This window comes from Trichomonas vaginalis, chromosome III (assembly GCF_026262505.1).
Source record: "Trichomonas vaginalis G3 chromosome III, whole genome shotgun sequence".
NCBI lineage: Eukaryota > Parabasalia > Trichomonadida > Trichomonadidae > Trichomonas > Trichomonas vaginalis.
The window spans coordinates 21,472,673-21,494,622 of record NC_067205.1 but is presented as its reverse complement, the minus strand read 5'-3'; the positions used below and the strand labels follow the sequence as shown (position 1 = coordinate 21,494,622).

Genomic DNA, 21,950 nt, shown 5'->3' with positions numbered 1-21,950 from the left:
ACAACACAGGAGGAAGGCAGTTATGACTTATTTTTGAAGAACTGAAGGTGTCACTCGGTCACCAGGTAATTTAACTCATGACATTTTGACAACAACACGGGTTATTCAATAATGACTTATTTTTGAAGAACTGAAGGTGTCACTACGTCACCATGTGTCACTCGGTCATTTAACTTCTCTGAAAAAGTGTGACAACATGACATTTTGACAACACAGCAGGAAATAAACTTCATCGTAATGAACGTATATGTTTTGTCAAAACTTCCTCGTATATGTTTTGTCAAAACTTCTTCGTATATGTTTTGTCAAAACTTCTTCGTAAATGTTTTGTCATGATTTCTTCATCGTAATGAGCGTAAATGACCCAAAAATAATGTTTAGGTGAAGAGGTGAGATCTCACCTCTTTTCTCACCTCTTTTCTCACCTCATTGAATTTTCATGATTTCTTCATCGTAATGAGCGTATATGTTTTGTCATGATTTCTTCATCGTAATGAACGTTAATGTTTTGTCGAAACTTCTTCATCGTAATGAGTGTAAATGATCCAAAAATAATGTTTTCATTAATGGTTTTTAGGTCATTCAATAATTAATTATTTTTGAAGAACTGAAGGTGCTACCATGTTACCATGTGCTACCAGGTCATTTAACTTCTCTGAAAAAATGAGACAACATGACATTTAGACAACAACACAGGAGGAAGGCAGTTATGACTTCATCAGAACACTTCATCGTAATGAACGTTAATGTTTTGTCATGATGATTTTATCGTTAATGTTTTGTCGAAACTTCTTCATCGGAATGAGTGTAAATGATCCAAAAATAATGTTTAGGGTAGATGGTTAGATCTCACCTCTTTTCTCACCTCATTGAATTTTCATGATTTCTTCATCGTAATGAACGTATATGCTTTGTCAAACATGAACGTATATGTTTTGTCATGATTTCTTCTTCGTAAATGTTTTGTCATGATTTCTTCATCGTAATGAGCGTATATGTTTTGTCAAACATGAACGTTAATGTTTTGTCATGATGATTTTATCGTTAATGTTTTGTCGAAACTTCTTCATCGGAATGAGTGTAAATGATCCAAAAATAATGTTTAGGGTAGATGGTTAGATCTCACCTCTTTTCTCACCTCATTGAATTTTCATGATTTCTTCATCGTAATGACGTATATGTTTTGTCATGATGATTTATTCGTAATGAGCGTAAATGAATGTGTCGAAATTTCTTCATCGTAATGAACGTAACGACTAAAAATAATGTTTAGGGTAGATGGTTAGATCTAACCTCATTTCTAATCTCATTTCTAATCTCATGATTTCTTCATTGTATATGTTTTGTCATGATTTCTTCATCGTAATGAGTGTAAATGAATGTGTTCAAACATGAACGTATATGCTTTGTCAAGATTTCTTCATCGTAAATGTTTTGTCAAGACTTCTTCATCGTAATGAGCGTATATGCTTTGTCAACATGAACGTAAATTGTTTGTCAAGACTTCTTCATCGTAAATGTTTTGTCATGATTTCTTCATCGTAATGAGCGTATATGCTTTGTCATGATTTCTTCTTCGTAAATGTTTTGTCATGATTTCTTCATCGTAATGAGCGTAAATCAGACAAAAATATATTTTAGTGAAGAGGTGAGATCTCACCTCTTTTCTCACCTCTTTTCTCACCTCATTGAATTTTCATGATTTCTTCATCGGAATGAACGTTTATATTTTGTCATGATTTCTTCGTATATGTTTTGTCATGATTTCTTCGTAATGAGCGTAAATGACCCAAAAATAATGTTTAGGTGAAGAGGTGAGATCTCACTCTTTTCTCACCTCTTTTCTCACCTCATGAATTTTCATGATTTCTTCATCGGAAATGTTTTGTCATGATTTCTTCGTTTATGTTTTGTCATGATTTCATCGTATATGCTTTGTCATGACTTCTTCATCGTAATGAACGTATATGCTTTGTCAAACATGAGCGTAAATGTTTTGTCAAGACTTCTTCATCGTATATGTTTTGTCACTACTTCATCGTAAATGTTTTGTCATGATTTCTTCATCGTAATGAGCGTATATGTTTTTGTCAAACATGAGCGTATATGTTTTGTCAAACATGAGCGTATATGTTTTGTCATGACTTCTTCATCGTAATGAACGTATATGCTTTGTCAAGACTTCTTCATCGTAATGAGTGTAAATGTTTTGTCAAACATGAGCGTAAATGTTTTGTCAGACTTCTTCATCGTAATGAACGTAAATGATTTGTCATGACTTCTTCATCGTAATGAGTGTAAATGTTTTGTCGAAACTTCATCGTAAATGTTTTGTCAAACATGAACGTAGATGTTTTGTCATGACTTCTTCATCGTAATGAACGTAAATGATTTGTCATGATTTCTTCGTTTATGTTTTGTATGATTTCTTCATCGTAAATGTTTTGTCAAACATGAACGTACATGTTTTGTCATGATTTCTTCATCGTAATGAACGTAAATGATTTGTCATGATTTCTTCGTTTATGTTTTGTCATGATTTCTTCATCGTAAATGTTTTGTCAAACATGAACGTACATGTTTTGTCATGATTTCTTCATCGTAATGAACGTAAATGATTTGTCATGATTTCTTCGTTTATGTTTTGTCATGACTTCTTCGTAAATGTTTTGTCATGATTTCTTCATCGTATATGTTTTGTCAAACATGAACGTACATGTTTTGTCATGATTTCATCGTATATGCTTTGTCAAACATGAACGTAAATGATTTGTCAAAACTTCATCGTATATGCTTTGTCATGACTTCTTCATCGGAATGAGCGTAAATGTTTTGTCAAACATGAACGTAAATGATTTGTCGAAACTTCATCGTATATGTTTTGTCATGACTTCTTCGTATATGCTTTGTCGAAACTTCTTCATCGTATATGTTTTGTCATGATTTCTTCATCGTAATGAGTGTAAATGACCCAAAAATAATGTTTAGGTGAAGAGGTGAGATCTCACCTCTTTTCTCACCTCTTTTCTCACCTCATTGAATTTTCATGATTTCTTCGTATATGCTTTGTCAAACATGAACGTATATGCTTTGTCATGACTTCTTCTTCGTATATGCTTTGTCAAACATGAACGTAAATGATTTGTCGAAACTTCATCGTAAATGTTTTGTCAAGATTTCTTCGTTTATGTTTTGTCATGACTTCTTCGTATATGCTTTGTCATGACTTCTTCATCGTAAATGTTTTGACATGATTTCTTCGTTTATGTTTTGTCATGACTTCTTCGTTTATGTTTTGTCATGACTTCTTCGTATATGTTTTGTCAAAACTTCATCGTATATGTTTTGTCATGATTTCATCGTACATGTTTTGTCGAAACTTCTTCGTATATGTTTTGTCATGACTTCATCGTAAATGTTTTGTCATGATTTCATCGTAAATGTTTTGTCATGATTTCATCGTAAATGTTTTGTCATGATTTCATCGTATATGCTTTGTCAAACATGAACGTAAATGATTTGTCGAAACTTCATCGTATATGCTTTGTCATGACTTCTTCATCGTAAATGTTTTGTCATGATTTCTTCGTATAGGTTTTGTCATGATTTCTTCGTAATGAGCGTAAATGACCCAAAAATAATGTTTAGGTGAAGAGGTGAGATCTCACCTCTTTTCTCACCTCTTTTCTCACCTCATGAATTTTCATGAGTTCTTCATCGTAATGAGCGTAAATGTTTTGTCATGATTTCTTCGTATATGTTTTGTCAAACATGAGCGTATATGTTTTGTCATGACTTCATCGTAATGAACGTAAATGACCCAAAAATAATGTTTAGGTGAAGAGGTGAGATCTCACCTCTTTTCTCACCTCTTTTCTCACCTCATGAATTTTCATGACTTCTTCATCGAAATGAGCGTAAATGTTTTGTCATGATTTCTTCGTAAATGTTTTGTCATGACTTCTTCGTAATGAACGTAAATGACCCAAAAATAATGTTTAGGTGAAGAGGTGAGATCTCACCTCTTTTCTCACCTCTTTTCTCACCTCTTTTCTCACCTCATGAATTTTCATGACTTCTTCATCGTAATGAGCGTATATGTTTTGTCATGATTTCTTCGTATATGTTTTGTCAAACATGAGCGTATATGTTTTGTCATGATTTCTTCGTATATGTTTTGTCAAACATGAGCGTATATGTTTTGTCATGACTTCTTCGTATATGCTTTGTCAAACATGAACGTATATGTTTTGTCGAACCTTCACTTTTTTGACGAAGTGCAAATCTTCACTTCGTGTCAAAACTTCATCGTATATGCTTTGTCAAACATGAACGTATATGTTTTGTCGAAACTTCATCGTATATGCTTTGTCAAACATGAACGTATATGTTTTGTCGAAACTTCACTTTTTTGACGAAGTGCAAATCTTCACTTCGTGTCAAAACTTCATCGTATATGTTTTGTCAAGACTTCTTCGTATATGCTTTGTCAAACATGAACGTATATGTTTTGTCGAACCTTCACTTTTTTGACGAAGTGCAAATCTTCACTTCGTGTCAAAACTTCATCGTATATGCTTTGTCAAACATGAACGTATATGTTTTGTCAAACATGAACGTAAATGTTTTGTCGAACCTTCACTTTTTTGACGAAGTGCAAATCTTCACTTCGTGTCAAGACTTCTTCGTAAATGATTTGTCAAGACTTCTTCGTAAATGTTTTGTCATGACTTCTTCGTAAATGTTTTGTCGAACCTTCACTTTTTTGACGAAGTGCAAATCTTCACTTCGTGTCAAGACTTCTTCGTATATGCTTTGTCAAGACTTCTTCGTAAATGATTTGTCAAGACTTCTTCGTAAATGTTTTGTCATGACTTCATCGTAAATGTTTTGTCATGACTTCTTCGTATATGCTTTGTCAAGACTTCTTCGTATATGCTTTGTCAAGACTTATGAAGGAGGCGTTGAAGATGTTATACCATCTAAGAACTTGAGAGAGTCAAAGTCAACACATCTGGGACCATTAGAGCGGGAGTACTGGAAAAACAAAAATAAGCCAGAAAGAATAAGAAAATTCTTCTAAACTTTTTCATTAGATGTAAATCAGACAAAAGAACTTTTAGAAGAATTTCCTCATATGATTGCTTCCTCGGAAAACCGAGAGAAGAGATTCCGTATGAAAATCGCAAGTTCTTAGATGGTATAACATCTTCGTAATGAACGTAAATGACCCAAAAATAATGTTTAGGTGAAGAGGTGAGATCTCACCTCTTTTCTCACCTCATGAATTTTCATGATTTCTTCGTAAATGTTTTGTCATGACTTCTTCGTAATGAACGTAAATGACCCAAAAATAATGTTTAGGTGAAGAGGTGAGATCTCACCTCTTTTCTCACCTCATGAATTTTCATGACTTCTTCATCGAAATGAGCGTAAATGTTTTGTCATGATTTCTTCGTATAGGTTTTGTCATGACTTCTTCGTAATGAACGTAAATGACCCAAAAATAATGTTTAGGTGAAGAGGTGAGATCTCACCTCTTTTCTCACCTCTTTTCTCACCTCATGAATTTTCATGACTTCTTCATCGTAATGAGCGTAAATGTTTTGTCATGATTTCTTCGTATATGTTTTGTCAAACATGAGGTATATGTTTTGTCATGACTTCTTCGAATATGTTTTGTCAAGACTTCTTCGTATATGCTTTGTCAAACATGAACACGTATAATGTTTTGTCGAACCTTCACTTTTTGACGAAGTGCAAATCTTCACTTCGTGTCAAAACTTCATCGTATATGCTTTGTCAAACATGAACGGTAAATATGTTTTGTCGAAACTTTTCATCGTATATGCTTTGTCAAACATGAACGTAAATGTTTTGTCGAACCTTCATTTTTTGACGAAGTGCAAATCTTCACTTCGTGTCAAAACTTCATCGTATATGCTTTGTCAACATGAACGTATATGTTTTGTCAAACATTGAACGTAAATGTTTTGTCGAACCTTCAATAGCCGTTGCGTGCTGAGTGATGGTTGTTGTCAAAATGTCATGTTGTCTCATTTTTTCAGAGAAGTTAAATGACCGAGTGACACATGGTGACGTAGTGACACCTTCAGTTCTTCAAAAATAATTCATAACTGCCTTCCTCCTGTGTTGTTGTCTAAATGTCATGTTGTCTCATTTTTTCAGAGAAGTTCATTAACCTGGTAGCACATGGTAACATGGTAGCACCTTCAGTTCTTCAAAAATAATTAATTATTGAATAACCTGAAACCATGAACGTAAACATTATTTTTGGATCATTTACGCTCATTACGATGAAGTTTTGACACGAAGTGAAGAATTGCACTTCGTCAAAAAAGTGAAGGTTCCCGACGGTTTCAAACCGCCATACTTTACATTTTGTACAAAAATATTGTGAGTAAATGAACTCATTATTTTTTGCATCATGACAAAACATATACGATGAAATCATGACAAAACATTTACGTTCATGTTTGACAAAGCATATACGATGAAACCTTGACAAAGCATATACGATGAAACCTTGACAAAACATTTACGATGAAGTTTATTTCCTGGACTGTTGTCTAAATGTCATGTTGTCAGTAATTTTAAGAGAAGTTAATTAACCTGGTGACATGGTGACGTAGTGACACCTAAAACCATCTACCCTAAACATTATTTTTGCTGAATTCAGCAACAAAATGAACGAGGTCAGGATGTATGCAAATACCTTTGAATTCATTCATAACGCCTTAGTAAGCTCATAAAATGCTTGTTTTGAGGTCGAGCCACTTTTGGCTTGACCGTATTCTTTCAACCAAAACTCAAGAATTTTCCTGTGTGAATTTTGTATAAAAAGCAACCGTCTGAATTCAGGCGATTGCTATATTCTTCACAAAATGCCTTATAATACTCTTCGTTCTACAAAGCAAGCATATCATTGGTTTGAAAACAAACAGACAAAAGAACTTTTAGAAGAATTTCCTCATATGATTGCTTCCCTCGGAAAACCGAGGGAAGAGATTCCGTACGAAAATTCAAGAGGGTGAAAAAAAGAGGGTAGAAATGAGGTTAGATCTACCCTTCTACCCTAAAATATATTTTGGGTCATTTACACTCATTACGATGAAGAAATCATGACAAAACATATACGATGAAGAAATCATGACAAAACATTTATGTTATACAGTAGTGTTAGTCATGAATGTTTGTCCTACGTGTTGGCGTTAGTGTTGAAAAATAATGTTTGTCCTACATGAACCCGTACAAGCGTTTGAATTTGTTTATGCATAAGATTACTCTCTTGTTTTCTGTATCTATCATATACTATTGTGAACAGCATGAGATTGAAGTAATGAGTAAAGGAGACTTTGAAACGCTTATGAAAGACAGTAAGAGGTCATACATGCAATAATGAAATAGTTCATGAGAACAGTGAGGAGGTCATACATGCAATAATGAAATAGTTCATGCAATAATGAAAAGTTCATGAGAACAGTGAGGAGGTCATACATGAGAAACAGTAAGGATGTCATACATGAGAACAGTAAGGATGTCATACATGAGAACAGTGAGGATGTCATACATGAGAACAGTAAGGAGGTCATACATGAAACAGTGAGGAGGTCATGAACTTTGTCATGGTCTCTGTCCCTAGTAGTTTTCATTATCTCACAGAATAAATGAAAGTCATACTTTCTATCAGATGAAGCATGCAGATGAACATAATGAAAGTTAGTGAGTTTGCCACGAGTTATGAATAAAATATTGGCATATTAGATGAGATAGCTGATGAAACAGATGAAGATAAATTAAATCTTGACTTTGCACACTCTGTCCCTAGTTCCTCAAAATCCTTGACACTGTGCTTAGAAATTTTGGTTCAAAACCTCATCTGATTTTAATCTGTTATGCTACCTGTTAAGTTTCGCGAGATTATAAATGTCATGGAGTTATATAAAAAGGAGGGACAGCTAGCGATACTGGAAGTACTTGTAAGGCTATCTGTTAAGATTGCATGAAATACTAAAAAGTCATGAAATCCATTATCGCTGTGCTAGCTTCACCTTTGATTGAAATGACAAATAAAGTCACTGAAGCAATGAAACAAAAGTTCTTGGTAGAATACATTAAATCAGGAACTATTCCAGAAGGTTTTTACATTCATACTATGAAGGATGGTAGAGTTCAGTTTAGAAAGATAAAGCAACCATTAGATAAAGAAGGAATTTTGAGAAAGATTAAACTTCATGAGGACAACATTGCTAAACTTAGGAAGAAGTTAGAAGAGTTGGAGAAAGGAAGAGAGTTATAAAGCAATGAATTCAACAGGGTGAAAAAAGAGGTGAAAAAAGAGGTGAGATCTCACCACTTCACCTAAATTTATTTTTGTGCTATGTTTTCATACGTGTGAGGGTGGTGATATCATTTATTTTTAAGTTTATTTTTTATTTTATTTATATAAAATGACGAAAACTATTGAGATAACAAACTACAACGGTCATGAGTTCAAGAATTTGTTCTTCGTTCCTCGTGAAAATACATTCTATCAGATACGAGGGAGAAAGGGTAAAGTTAGTTTGAGCGTTTATGACAACAAACATAATGGGAGATATATAAAGCAATAGAACAAACGGTAAGCGTGTTTCATTAGCTTTGTCAAAACTTACTAACATTTATTTTGACAGTGACTTTGACTCTGACGATTGGAGTGACAGCAGCGATACTGAAGAATATGAACTATTGTGTGAAGCACAGCAATGGGAAGCGCTGCAATACTTTTGTAAATGAGAACATTAGTGGGAACGTTAGTGAGAACGTTTATTTTTTCATTAGTGAGGTGAAGTGGTTGGCGGCTTTGTAAATATTTAAGGTTAAGTTAGTGTTGTCGTTTGTGTTGTAAAATATACGTTAACGGTTTTGTAAAGTGTCAAATTCACATATAATGGGTAAGGAGGCGCGCAGTGCCTCCGTACCCAAGATAACCATACTAACTATAATGTTTCATATGAAAGAACAGCACCGAAGGAAGACGAAGTTGAAAGGTCTATACCATTCGTTATTAAGAATATAAAAGATATGAAAACGTATAAGCATTATATTTATTCATTTATTTCAGAAAAAATGGAAGCAACCCATAAAACATCTTCTCATCATTTTATAGCTATTCATACATTCCTTTTCAAAGTTGTGAAATTAAATAAGACAGGAATTAGATTTAATGTATCAGGGTACGCATTCTTGAGTAAATTAAAATGTATTCGTCACGTCGCAGATGATAAAAATTTATGTGTTCTTAATTCATTTTATGGGCTTTAAATAAACTTTATTTTTATTTATTTTTTAATTTTTTATTCTTACATAAATGAACAAAACGGAACAGCTAAAATGAATGATAATCAAATTAGAGCAGAAGGTAGAAGGTTATTTAAACGCTTCTATAACATTCCTGATGGTGTTAATCCTAAAACTCGTAGAAGTTATTTAAATGAAGCAATAGATGCATATGAAGGGTTTGACATTCATCAGAAAGTGAGAGATTAGCGAGAATGTTAAATGTTAATATTGATTTCTATTATTGTGATCCTCAACCAGAAGACGTGGACATAAATAAGGTAGACTTTCCATTAGTGGAATCAATATGATAGATCCAGAATTTGAAACAGTAAATATTTTATTAACACAGAGTCCATGTGGAAAACTTCACGCTGACAGAATAACAGACGTTGAAGCACTCACCGGCTATAAAGTTTGTCCATATTGTAAAGAAGAAGTTTATTCTATCCGCGATGATCCAGAAAGGAAAAACCAAAGAAGATTTTTAAAGCATTGTGAGAAATGTAAAGAAAATAATGGGAGATTAATTCAAGACGTTCAGTTGCAAAAGACACAGCAACAATATGCACCACATATTACGAAACAGAAATATATCAGTGGTTATTAGCTCACAATTTGCAGAAATATTATAAACCGACAAGATATTATATTACTTTTGACTTTGAAACATTAGAGACTAAAGAAGAATTACAACTTTCTGAGTGTGCAACTTTGAATGCTTACTTAAAACCATTCATGGTATCATCAACGGTTAATTAAATGATAAAACATATACGAGGAATTTTTGCTTAACTTCAAGTGATTCTTTATTTTCTGATTGGATTGAGTTTTTATTTTCAACCTGTTCATTATTGCTAAATCAAATATTGAACAATATGAAGAATTATTGAAGCCGCAAACGGTGGGGACTTTGTCTCATACATTAAATGAAAAACAGAAGGAAGCATTTAAAGAACTTCTAGATGAGGAATTCAATAAAGTGAATATCATAGGTTTTAATTCGGGAAAGTTTGATTTAAATTTAATTCTTCGTGATTTAAACACTGCAAAATGGAAAATAAAATCAATGCTGGGTTCATCTTCACAATTTAAGCAAATCATTGTAAAGAAAATAATTTCTAAAATTAAAGACAAAATTAAAAATAATGAATATACAAAGGGAAAAACTAAATCACAACTTAAACAATTGAAAGATTTCAAAAATAAAGTATTAACAGAAGAAGATATTGATGAATTATATAAATTATATAATCATGAGCCGCAAAAATTCTCTATCAAAATTTGAAATAGAAAGTGTTTCAAATAATTCATCCCGTTGTTTATCAATAATTTTATCCTCTAATCCTTGCTTCTTGATTGTATTATATAATTCTTTATACATTAAAAAGTTTTTTAAATAATCTTCTGCTTCTTCTTGTGATAAATAAATAATTGGAATTTTGATTAAATGCTTTAAAGATTCAAATGTATCATCTGAAGGTGAACCTGAACGGTTGATATAAATTAACACATGTGAATAGGGGGAAGTGTTAGCAATAATGATAATTTGTTTTAATATCGTTAATGTTTTACCTTTATTTTGTTACCAATTGCTGCAGTGATTGAATTTAAGTAACATTCAGAATATGGAATTTTCATTAATTTTTCCTTAGATAGAGCATTTCTATTATCACTCAATGCTTCATTAATCATATCATCTACGTATGTATTATATACTCCTGCTAATTCTTCATAAGGGGTGGATGAGTTTAACTCCATTTAATCAAAAATAAATTTATAATTTTAAACATTTCTATTCATCAATATTTCATCATATGAACTTCTATACTGCGGTGGTGTACCTGTTGGATGATATTTCAAACCTTCATCCGGTGTCCATGTCCAATATGTAGTCCTAGTAAACCAAACCTGAGGAGGATTTGTCACCTTTGAACAGTAAGTGTCATTTTCACCCTGAATGATTGGATAAGCTTTCACTTGTACTGTAACTTGTGAGTTGAAAGTTTCTAATCCATCAAAGAATATACCCGCTCCATCACGTTGAACTGGAATAGTGCATAAGAATGAAGTTTGGTCTTTCCATGTTCTAGCTAATGGCGCGCCATCATCATCATTCAGTGGTCTAGTTAATGAGTCCTCGTATTCTTCCGTGCATTCATTCACTCCATCTAAATCAGAAGCTTGAAGCATACGTGTAAAGAATATGTCACCCACTGTGGTCATCGCTTGATCGGGGAAGTTTCTGGAATCTATAGTGACCTGAAGACCTCGAAGCATTGGATTTTCTAAAACTGTTCTTTGCATTGCATTCTTTGGAAATGTTAACACAACATCTGTAACATTATGATGAGCGTATGAGAAATCTGAGCTAATACCTTCAGGAGTGATGCAACCTCCATTTAGTGAACGAACGTCAATATGTTGAGCTGGAATCATGAATGGATCTTCCTTACTAAATAAACGTGGTATTGCTTTAACTGATTCTTCAATTAAACCGTATCCTGGTGTAATGCATTTATCCTCTAAAACTTCCATCTTTGTGCATGAAATAATAATGTCATCAACTGTTGCGTCAGCAGATGTAGCGGCTAAGCTTGTAATTAATTTGGCAGGAAGTCCGATTTGTTGGAATTTGCGATCATATTTATAAACATGATTCATAATCTTTTCATAATTTTCATCAGTTATCTTTTCATAAACGTAATTTTGTAAATCAGCAACTCTTAACGGGTCAACCTGACAAAATACTAAAGTATCCCTGAAAACATAATATTTAAGAATGATATCACCAAATGATTTAGGATAATCATCGAACGCCCGAAATGCTAACAAATCATTTATCGGAATAATCATATCAAAAGTGACATCAACTTCTTCATTTGCTCTCTTGAAAACTTCTGAAGGGTCAATATATTTACCACATACTGAGTTATCATATTTTTGAACATTATTATATAACGAATGAACAAACTTTTTAACTTTCCTTTCTGATTTTGGTTTATATGTTGCAAATGCAAAAGATTCGCGGGCGCAATCCATCTGAAGATAACCAGCATCACCTCTTTCGGTTTCTACTTCTAATTGTTTAAAGCTTTGATTTGATGATTTGTAACCAACGAATAAACGCATGCATTTAAAAGCGGCATCACATGTGAAAGCTTTATTTGAAACTAGAGTTGCTTTAACTTTGCGTTTAATATATGTGTCACCTAATTGGTTCACATCATGAGCTGGATTTGTAATTCTTAAATGAGTTTGTTTATCATCAAAATATGGAGCATCAGAGTCATAGCATGAACTTTCAAGTTCTCTATAATATCTTCTACCGTCATTCTTTGCGAATATTTCATTTATCTTTTCGAATGAATGAAATACATTTCCATTAATCGGTTTGGTGTTTGGCACTAAATAGTTAGTCGTCATTTATTAATAAATAAAAAAATCAAAATTAAAAGATGGAAATGAATTTTTAATTTTAATGAAATAATCAACTATGGCTGTAGGTATATTTAAGAAACTGTGGGATAGAGTAAAAAGAGGGGCGAATAAAGTTTGGGAAACATTGAAGAAGGGGGCAAATTGGATATTTAAGAATAAAGAAGCAATTAGTGACGTTGCTGAATCAATAACGCCAAAAGCTGCCCCAATAAGAGAAGTATTAAATAAAAGAGAAAAAGTTTATCAAAGACTTCAACCGATACTAAGATAAAAATAATATTTATTTATTTTTCCACTATCTACCTCCTATTTTATTAAGTATTCCTTCAGCAATTCCACCAACTGCGTTACCTGCTTGTGCTCCCATCGCTGGATTACCTGCTTTAGTACCTAATACTCCACCTATGATAGTTCCTGCCGTTTTCGCTACTGGTGCCAAAAAGTTTGCAACGGGTTTAATAATCTTTTTATAAACCCAACCCGCAGCTTTCTTAATTCCATCCCATAATTTTTTAAAGAATCCTGCCGCCATTTCTGATTTAATATTAATTAAAAAATTCATTTTCATCACTTATTTTTTAATTTTTATTTAATGATAAATGAAACCGATTTTAAAAATAAATGAAACAGAGGAGGAAGAAATAAATGAAAGTGAAAATGTTCAACAAAAAATAAACGTTGTTAAACCAATTACTGAAATAAAAATTTTTTTCATCTGTTGAAGAATTTAATGACTATTATGCTAATAATAAAAAATTATTTGAAGAATTGACAACGTGTAAATTGAATAAAATGTTTAAAGTTGATGGATTCAAAATTTCAAAAATAAAAGGAGTGGTTAGTTTGAAATCTATTCCTCAATCAAGAATCACCTCATTAATGAAAATAGATGATTTAACAAAAAGAATAGAAGAGATTGAAGAAAGAATGAATCAAATAATTGATTTCATAAATTCAAATAATCATTAGTTTCTTAAAGTTCTATGTTGAACTCATCAAATTCATCTTCATCATTACCATTACCTTTAGCGAGTTTATTTACTCTTTCAACTTTATCTTTTGATAGTCTTTCGTTTAATTTTTTTTGAAGTTTTTCGTTACCAAGTTCTAAAATTTTACATGGATGATATTTAAACCCGTTAAATTCTTTTTCTTCAGTTTTAATCATTAATCTACAAAGAACTTTAGTGAGGTGGTTTTGTTGTTTAAACCATTTATCCTTAATATTTGTTATAAATTCAATATCCGGAATTAATTCCCAAATTTTTGAATTTTCGATTAATTTACCATCAAATGCAAAAGCAATAGGTTTAATATTAAACTTACCTTTATAAAATAAACTTTGTATGTAATCATCAAAATAAACGTCTACTTGTTTAACCTGGGTGAGAATTGGTGAAAGTTTATCCATTAATTGATTCACAGTCACGAATTTTGATTCACTCATTTCATACAAAATAAAAAAATAAAATAATAAACATAACTAAGTTTTAATTTTTCGTAAGACATGAATTTTTAAAGTTTATTTTACTCGTTTATGACTTCATTGATTCCATTCAGGATTTAAACAATGTTTAATTAATCGTGGAATATCTGACATCATCTATATATAACTTCTTTTATAAAAGATGAAAAAATAAATTATTTTAAAATGATTTTTAAAATTTTTTTATTTTTTATTTCATTATGTATGGGCTGAGTGTAAATGTCTTACAATTTTGAAAATTTTTTAAATCTTGATTTATTCAAAAACGTAAGAATAAAAACCGTAAGAATCATACATTTTTTACTTCATATGTTAAAAAAATGATACAAAATCGCTCGATATTGTATGAATTCTTACGTTTACAAAAAAAGTCACAAAACCCATCCTATCCTACTACTATAAAATCCCTGCTATTTTTTTTTTGTAATATTTAGCTGAAATCATGCTAAAACATCTGAATAATACGCTCATTTATTATGGTTATCAAATGTAATTCTATTGCATTTATTTCAATTTATTTATGATTATCAAAATATTTGCTTTTTCTTTCACAGGTAAAAAATCCATCAACTATATTAAATCAATGCCTCATCAAATCCATCAACATGATATTTAATTTTATTAATATTTAGATCCCAAATCAGCTTATTAACATAGTTTGTTTTCACTTATCTATGTTAAAATTATTAATTATACTATAAAATCATATTTATTTAAATATTTTTTTATTAATATTTTATCAAATCGAAAGAACTCACATGATTTGAAGTGGAAAAATTACCCTTCTAATCAAATATTTTCCATATTATGTGTTTCCTCTTATGGTTAGTCAATGTTCGTTTTAAAATTTTATTGATTCCCTCAATTTTCGATTCTTATAAAATATTCAATGAGCCCATTGTAAATTTTACGGTTTGTTTTGCAAGAATTTAGATTCTACCTAAATACATCAAAACATATCTGACATTCAGATTTGCCTCAATTTTTTCATAAGAAATCCGCTGTCAGACAGATTGTCATTTGCCATTATTATGGGTATCATCCTCAACAAGCAACTTATGTATGCCGGAGTTGCATTTCTTGGCACCGTAGTCACTCATACTGCAGCGACAATGTGGAAAAGTATACTTGCTAGCAAAATCATTGAAGTAAATTACAGTACTTACTACTATTTTCCAATAGTATTCCTCGTTGAAATAATAGCAATTGTATTGTCCATTTGGATGTACAAAAAACTTGGAACTAGAATCAATTCAATAATAAACGGTATTTTAATCGCAATTGGTTTAATTATTGCGACATTCAATGCAGCCAACGCTTCATATCTCGTTTATATTACTGGAACATTCATTGGTGTTGGATATATTATGTGTAATTTGATGAATCCATTATATATTTCTCATATTTCAATGTCAAATACAAGAAATTCATATGGAATATTCCATTTTATTGGTTTAGTAATTGGATCCATAAGTGGTTTTCGTATTGCAATATCTCCACATTGGAAAATTTTCTCATACGTTTATGCAGCCATCTCAATCATACAATCCATTCTTACTATCTTCATTCCTAACATGACTCCCGAAACTTCCGAAGAATTACAAGCTCCAAGAAACGTTAAACTTTGGTTCCATACAGCTGCATTAACGTTACTTCCATTTTTGTCTGGATTAAATGCAGTACCTAGGTACTGTGCTCCAATAGTACATGATCATTCAGTTGTTGATCAGGTTAACATAGTTAACATTGTTTTTTATGTATTAACGTTGATAACAATTATAACAATCATATTTACGATTTATTTCTTTGGATTAAGGAAGCATTGGATAGTTTCCTCTATTTTTGTATTAGTTTTCTTAATAATTGTTACAATATTAAATTTCATGAACAAATCTAACATATTTAGATTTATAATGGGAGATCTTTTTAATATAAGTATGAACTTGGGTTTAAGCAGCGTTGGCCTCTCTCTTATTTGTCAATTTTCAGATAATCTTATTTTCTTTTCTCAAATTCTTAACATTGTTTGCGAGTCTTTGATTGACACTATCCATATATTTCTCTTCAGTAAGATTTGGCTCATCATTTTTATTGTTTTTGGCATATTTACAATTGTATATGGCTTTACATTGTTCCCAGAACTAAAGAACATACAGGAAGAAGAAAAATCAAAGTCAGACAATCTGAATACTCCAATTATTTAAACAATTTTTTAGCGAATTTATTAGATTTTTTTAGATTTTTTTATCAAAATTTTTTCATTAATGAAACAATACATTCTATTTAAAGCGGTTTTAAGATTTTTCTCAATTTTTCAATATGGATCCAATGTCAGAAAAATGTATCGTTGTCAAATTTGACAATTATGGGAATCTTATTGAATAAGCAATTATATTATGTAGGAGTTGTATTCGTTGGATCAGCATTAAGTGCGATTGCAAATTGGAAGAGTGTTCCTATATTTTTTCTTTCAGGCCTCTCACTGAATCAATATATTTTAGCTGCTATAGTTTTACCAATAACCATCATCACACTTGTTTCCTCTATATTTACTTACAGGAAATTCGGAACAAAATTTATTTTAATTGCTGCAGGTATTTCAAATTCAATCGCTCTTGTATCAAAAGCTTCAATATCTAAGGATAACGTTTTTGCTGCTTTTGTTGTCATTGCCTTTCAATTGATAGCCGCAAATATCCATTTATTGATGAATCCTTTGTACATTTCGCATATTTCGCCAGAAAATACAAGAGATTCATACGGAATCCTTCATTTTGTTGGTATTATATTTGGAACATATATCGGAAACCATACATTATACACATCTCACAGAAAAATTTTTTTATACGTTTTTGCATCCATTTCTTTGATCCAAAGTATACTTATTTGGTTTATTCCGAACATAACTCCTGAAATAACAGCAAGATCAAACGCTTCTAAAGAGAAAAAATACATTTTTCATTCAATTCTCTTAATTTTAGCTCCATTAATAATCATTGTTGACATAGTCATATCAAATGCAACCCCAGAACACATATCTTCTTACAAAATAATCCAAGTTAATAATATTCTTCAAATAATTATTAGTATTATTCTCATTTCTATTGCTTTTTCAATTTATTTCTTTGGATTAAGAATACATTGGATAATTTCATCCGCCTTTTCCTTGATTTTCCTGATAATTTGTTCAATTTTAGCTTTCACGGGCAAACGAAACATGTTTAGCTATGGAGTAGCAAGTGGTAACACTATAAGTCTATTCTTAGGTCTTAACAGTGTAGGATTATCATTGATTTGTCAATTTTCAGATAATTTAATTTTCTTCTCTCAAATATTATATTCAATTTGTTCTGAAATAACACAAATAATTTATATTTAGTCGAAGCAAAATTTGGCTTATTGTTTTCGTAATCTTCGATATTCTCTTCATTATTTATGGAATAGTTCTGTTCCCAGATTTAAAGGCAAACAAGGAGAAAGAAAAATATGAATTAGATGCTATGACTACTCCAATAATTTGATTTTTAATAAATACTAAATCATTTTAAATAAATTAAATATTTTTTTGATCAATAAGTACAATTTATGTATGCTTTGATTCAAGTGCGTGAATATCAATAGTATAAGTACAATAAAATATAAAATAACAACTATATAACTTGTCTATTTGGAAGATATGGGGATATCCAACGATGCATCATGGAGTGAAATATATTGCTTTATTGAGGAATCAAGCAAGTATTACCCTTGGACAGTACTAAATGAAATGTATACAGAGGAATTGTTGAGTTCCTAAGAAATAATAATTCATCAAACTTTCTTATATATATAATAATTTGTTATTGGAAGACTTAATTTGACAGAATGAAGTTTTTTTACGGAAACTTTGATGGAGACCTTCATTAATTTGAAGGAATGAAATCAAATTTCATCAGTATGACAATAATTTCTGACGAACAATACTAATAAATTAACGATATTGAACGAATATCAAACGCCAGAAACTAAAATTTTAAAATTTTTACTTAATAATTTTGACGAAATCATATTAATCTTGTTAAATCTACATAAACTTTACAATACAAATGTATGTCACTACATATCAATGATATGTTTTATCTTTTTGACAACAAAATTTCCGAACTCAAGAAAAATGAACGAATTACGTAACGAAAATGTCTAATATTACATTATTAAGTGAATCTAAATCGATATTTCACAATAATACTCGTAATATGGATGAATATTTTGAAAATTCAAAAGATAATTTTTCTGAAAGAAATGAAAAAAAATCAAATTAAAATATAATTACAAATATGAAAATGATAAGAAAAATTTACTTGCAGGTGATGAATTTAGAATTGAACTTACAGAACCAACTAAGAAAACGATTCCAGATAAAAACAATGTTTGGGTTGTTTATTATACTGTATATAATCCTCCAGGTAATTCTGTGGAGATAAAATTTTATATTGATTCAGAATTAAAAAGAACAAAAAATACTAATCCAATTGCTAGAACATTTGATTCAGATGTATCGATTTATATTTCCGATTTAGATTATGGTGATCACATATTAACTGCACAAGCTAAGAGTGATAATCAATTAACTAATATTGATTCTGTTGTAAACGAAAACGATAAAAACGGTTTGACAGTAAAGTGACACTTTACATGGCAAAAATAGAGCCTTACTTTTGAGATACTTGAGATTGAAACTGAATCTTATGAGGCGGTGATCTTGAATCACTACCTCATAAGGTTCAGTTTCATATAAAATTTGTTGCAATTTGTTATTCTTTTGCAATTATTTCTTATAAGATTTTACATCTTTTAGCGGGAATGTTTGTTATCATGTATATATTATAAATATCTACACGATAACGAACATTCCTCGCTAAATTGCTGAGAAACTTTGAGGAAATGTCGAACAATTTCCTCAAAGTTTCTCAGATTTATATAGATCACTAGAGTCCCCTAGGCACTGATTCTGGTTCAGTACCTAGGAGGCTCTAGTTCTTTAACGAACTGATAAAATGTTTTTAAATTTTTGGATATTGCTACCTGTGAAGCACTGACTTCAAGTCAGTACCTCACAGGTAGCAATTACATTGAAAGATGGGAGAAACTTTGTCCGAATGTTAAACTATTCGGACAAAGTTTCTCCCATTTGTAGTGGAGATGGAAGGCTTTGAGGTATATTGTATTAATATATACCCCAAAGCCTTCCATCTCCACTTGAAAGTGTCCAAACTTTGGGTTAATAGTTTGCAACTATTAACCCAAAGTTTGGACACTTTCTAGAAGGAATTGGAGGGTAAGAGATATACATTCATATGGTATATCTCTTACCCTCCAATTCCTTCTTAAAATGGGAGAAACTTTGTCCGAATGTTAAACTATTCGGACAAAGTTTCTCCCATTTTTGAAGGAATTGGAGGCTATGAGATACTGATGAATGTCAGTAACTCATGGCTTCCAATTCCTTCCTAAAATTCATAAAAGTGGACATTACATGCATATAAAATTTGACATGTAAAGTCCACTTTTTGTGAGCGGGGATTTGACGTCAAATCCCCTTTTTCGTTTACGAGAATTCTTTAGAATTTGCAGTTGGATATTCAAATAAACTTACTCTATCTAATTTAGGTTTAAGTCCAACAAAAATTATAAAGAACAGTGGTCAGACATTGACATTATCAGGAATTGCAAGTTATCCAAATGGAGAATCAACAGCTCTCATTAAATATTACTTCAACGAAGATAATAACACTCAAAATCAATACAAGTTCAAGTCGATTCAAATGATGAAACTTTCACTAAACCAATCACTTTTCCAAATGATTTACCAGAGAACAATCACACAATTCATATTTATTTATTAAAAGATGGTTTTAATAGCAAAACATATAATCTTTCATTCGAATACATTTATAATCCACCAATTATCAGTATCACAACAGCTCCTAAGTCATCATACACAAAGAATACAGATTACAACATCTTTGTTACTTTATCTGTTTCAGATCGTGATGGCAATGAACTAATTGATATTTACTGCCAATTTGACAGTGAAACAGCAACTAAGAAGACATCACAATCAATAGTAGTCAATGAAATAAATACAAATTATGATTTTGATTTCACAGTTAAAATTCCATCATCATTATCAGAAGGAACACATATAATTTATATTTGGGCTGTTGATTCTAATCAAAAACAATCAGATTATTTGCATTATCAATTTGATTTCAATTACAATACACCATCAATTTCTATAACAACAGAAAACAATCAACAAATTCGAAAAGGAATAAATAATCAAATTGAAATCAAAGGAAATGTCACTGATCTTGATGGAAGTGGAACAGTTACAATAAATTACATTATTGATGACAATGGTTTAGAACGACTTCTAAAAACAATAAGCATAGATGATACATCATCTCATGAATTCAATAAAAACATCGATATTCCATCATACTTGAATGAAGGAATTCACAAAGTCACAATTTATTGTTATGATGAAAGTCTTAAGAAATCAAATGAAGAAAACATCAATTTCATATATATATTCAACAATCCATCTCTCATTGTCAACAAAGAACCTCTGTCTACATACCACAACAAAATTGATATAAATATCACAGTCTCAGGAACATTCACAAACGAAAACAATGCAGAACATATTTACTTCTTCTATGTCATCGACAACAGTTCTCGACATGAAATTGAAGATATTACAATTACAAATGAACATGAATTCACATTTTTTGTTCCGTACCGAAAAGGGTCACTAGAAAAGTGACAAAAAGTGACACCTACTCTTATTTTCGCGCCAAAATTCGAAAGGGTTTTTAATATAATAATTATAATATATAAGGAATTTTATTAAAAATATGAAATTAAAATATAAAAAATTTAATAGTTAATTTAAGTTTGTTTTTTATTTTTATTTTAGAACTGTTTTCATAGGAATTGAAGGGTGAGAGATATATAGTATGCCTATATACCTCGCACCCTTCAATTCAAACTCTAAATGGGAGAAACTTTGTTCGTATGTTATCTTATGAAAGCAAAGTTTCTCCCATTTAGAAAGTGAATAGGAGCCTACCAGGCACTAATACATAATCAGTGCTTTGTAGGCTCCTATTCCCTCGAGAAAGTTCGAAAACTTGGTCGCAATCAGATGCAATTGCGACCAAGTTTTCGAACTTTCTGGTAGGAATTGAAGTTAGTATACATATCTTCAGTACGGTGGCACTGCGCGCCATCTTACCGAAGATATGTCAACCTGACACTTTACAAAACCACTAACGTATATTTTACATCGCAGATGCAATATTTCTAATAACCTTAAACTATTTCTGCCACGTAAAGTATTTATCACATAAACCACCTCATCTCACCTCTCTGTACGTTATATATTGTGCGCAGGTCATTGCCCATGGCAACTCCCCGCGACACAATGCACGTGCATGAAAAAATAAACGTTCTCACTAACGTTCTCACTAACGTTCTCACTAACGTACACACTAACGTTCTCATTTACAAAAGTATTGCAACTCTTTCCATTGTTGTGCTTCACATAATAGTTCATATTCTTCAGTATCACTACTGTCGCTCCAATCGTCTGAGTCAAAATCACTGTCATAATTAATGTTAGTAAGTTTTGACAAAGCTA

At 31.2% G+C, this 21,950-nt stretch overlaps 2 protein-coding genes and 1 pseudogene across 3 annotated transcripts, besides 4 other annotated features; 2 read left to right on the top strand and 1 right to left on the bottom strand.

Annotated features, from left to right (window-relative positions):
• Positions 1–741: 741 nt before the first annotated feature.
• Positions 742–5,882: a mobile genetic element.
• Positions 5,883–7,473: 1,591 nt separating this feature from the next.
• TVAGG3_0739070 (uncharacterized protein) lies at positions 7,474–7,673 on the bottom strand (the record flags this gene model as incomplete). The annotated part of the gene is made up of 1 exon (XM_001287909.2): positions 7,474–7,673. A coding segment is annotated over one exon (200 nt), but the record flags the coding sequence as incomplete, so codon positions are not given.
• A 368-nt stretch (positions 7,674–8,041) lies between these two features.
• Positions 8,042–8,320, top strand: TVAGG3_0739060 (uncharacterized protein; the record flags this gene model as incomplete). The annotated part of the gene is made up of 1 exon (XM_001289840.2): positions 8,042–8,320. The coding sequence occupies one exon, from the start codon at positions 8,042–8,044 to the stop codon at positions 8,318–8,320; it is 279 nt and encodes a 92-aa protein (XP_001289841.2).
• A 1,234-nt stretch (positions 8,321–9,554) lies between these two features.
• On the top strand, positions 9,555–10,627 carry TVAGG3_0739050 (annotated as a pseudogene). Its single transcript has one exon. A coding segment is annotated over exon 1 (1,073 nt).
• Positions 10,628–18,878: 8,251 nt separating this feature from the next.
• Positions 18,879–19,861: a mobile genetic element.
• A 1,360-nt stretch (positions 19,862–21,221) lies between these two features.
• Positions 21,222–21,500: a mobile genetic element.
• Positions 21,501–21,785: 285 nt separating this feature from the next.
• Positions 21,786–21,950: part of a mobile genetic element that runs on past the window's edge.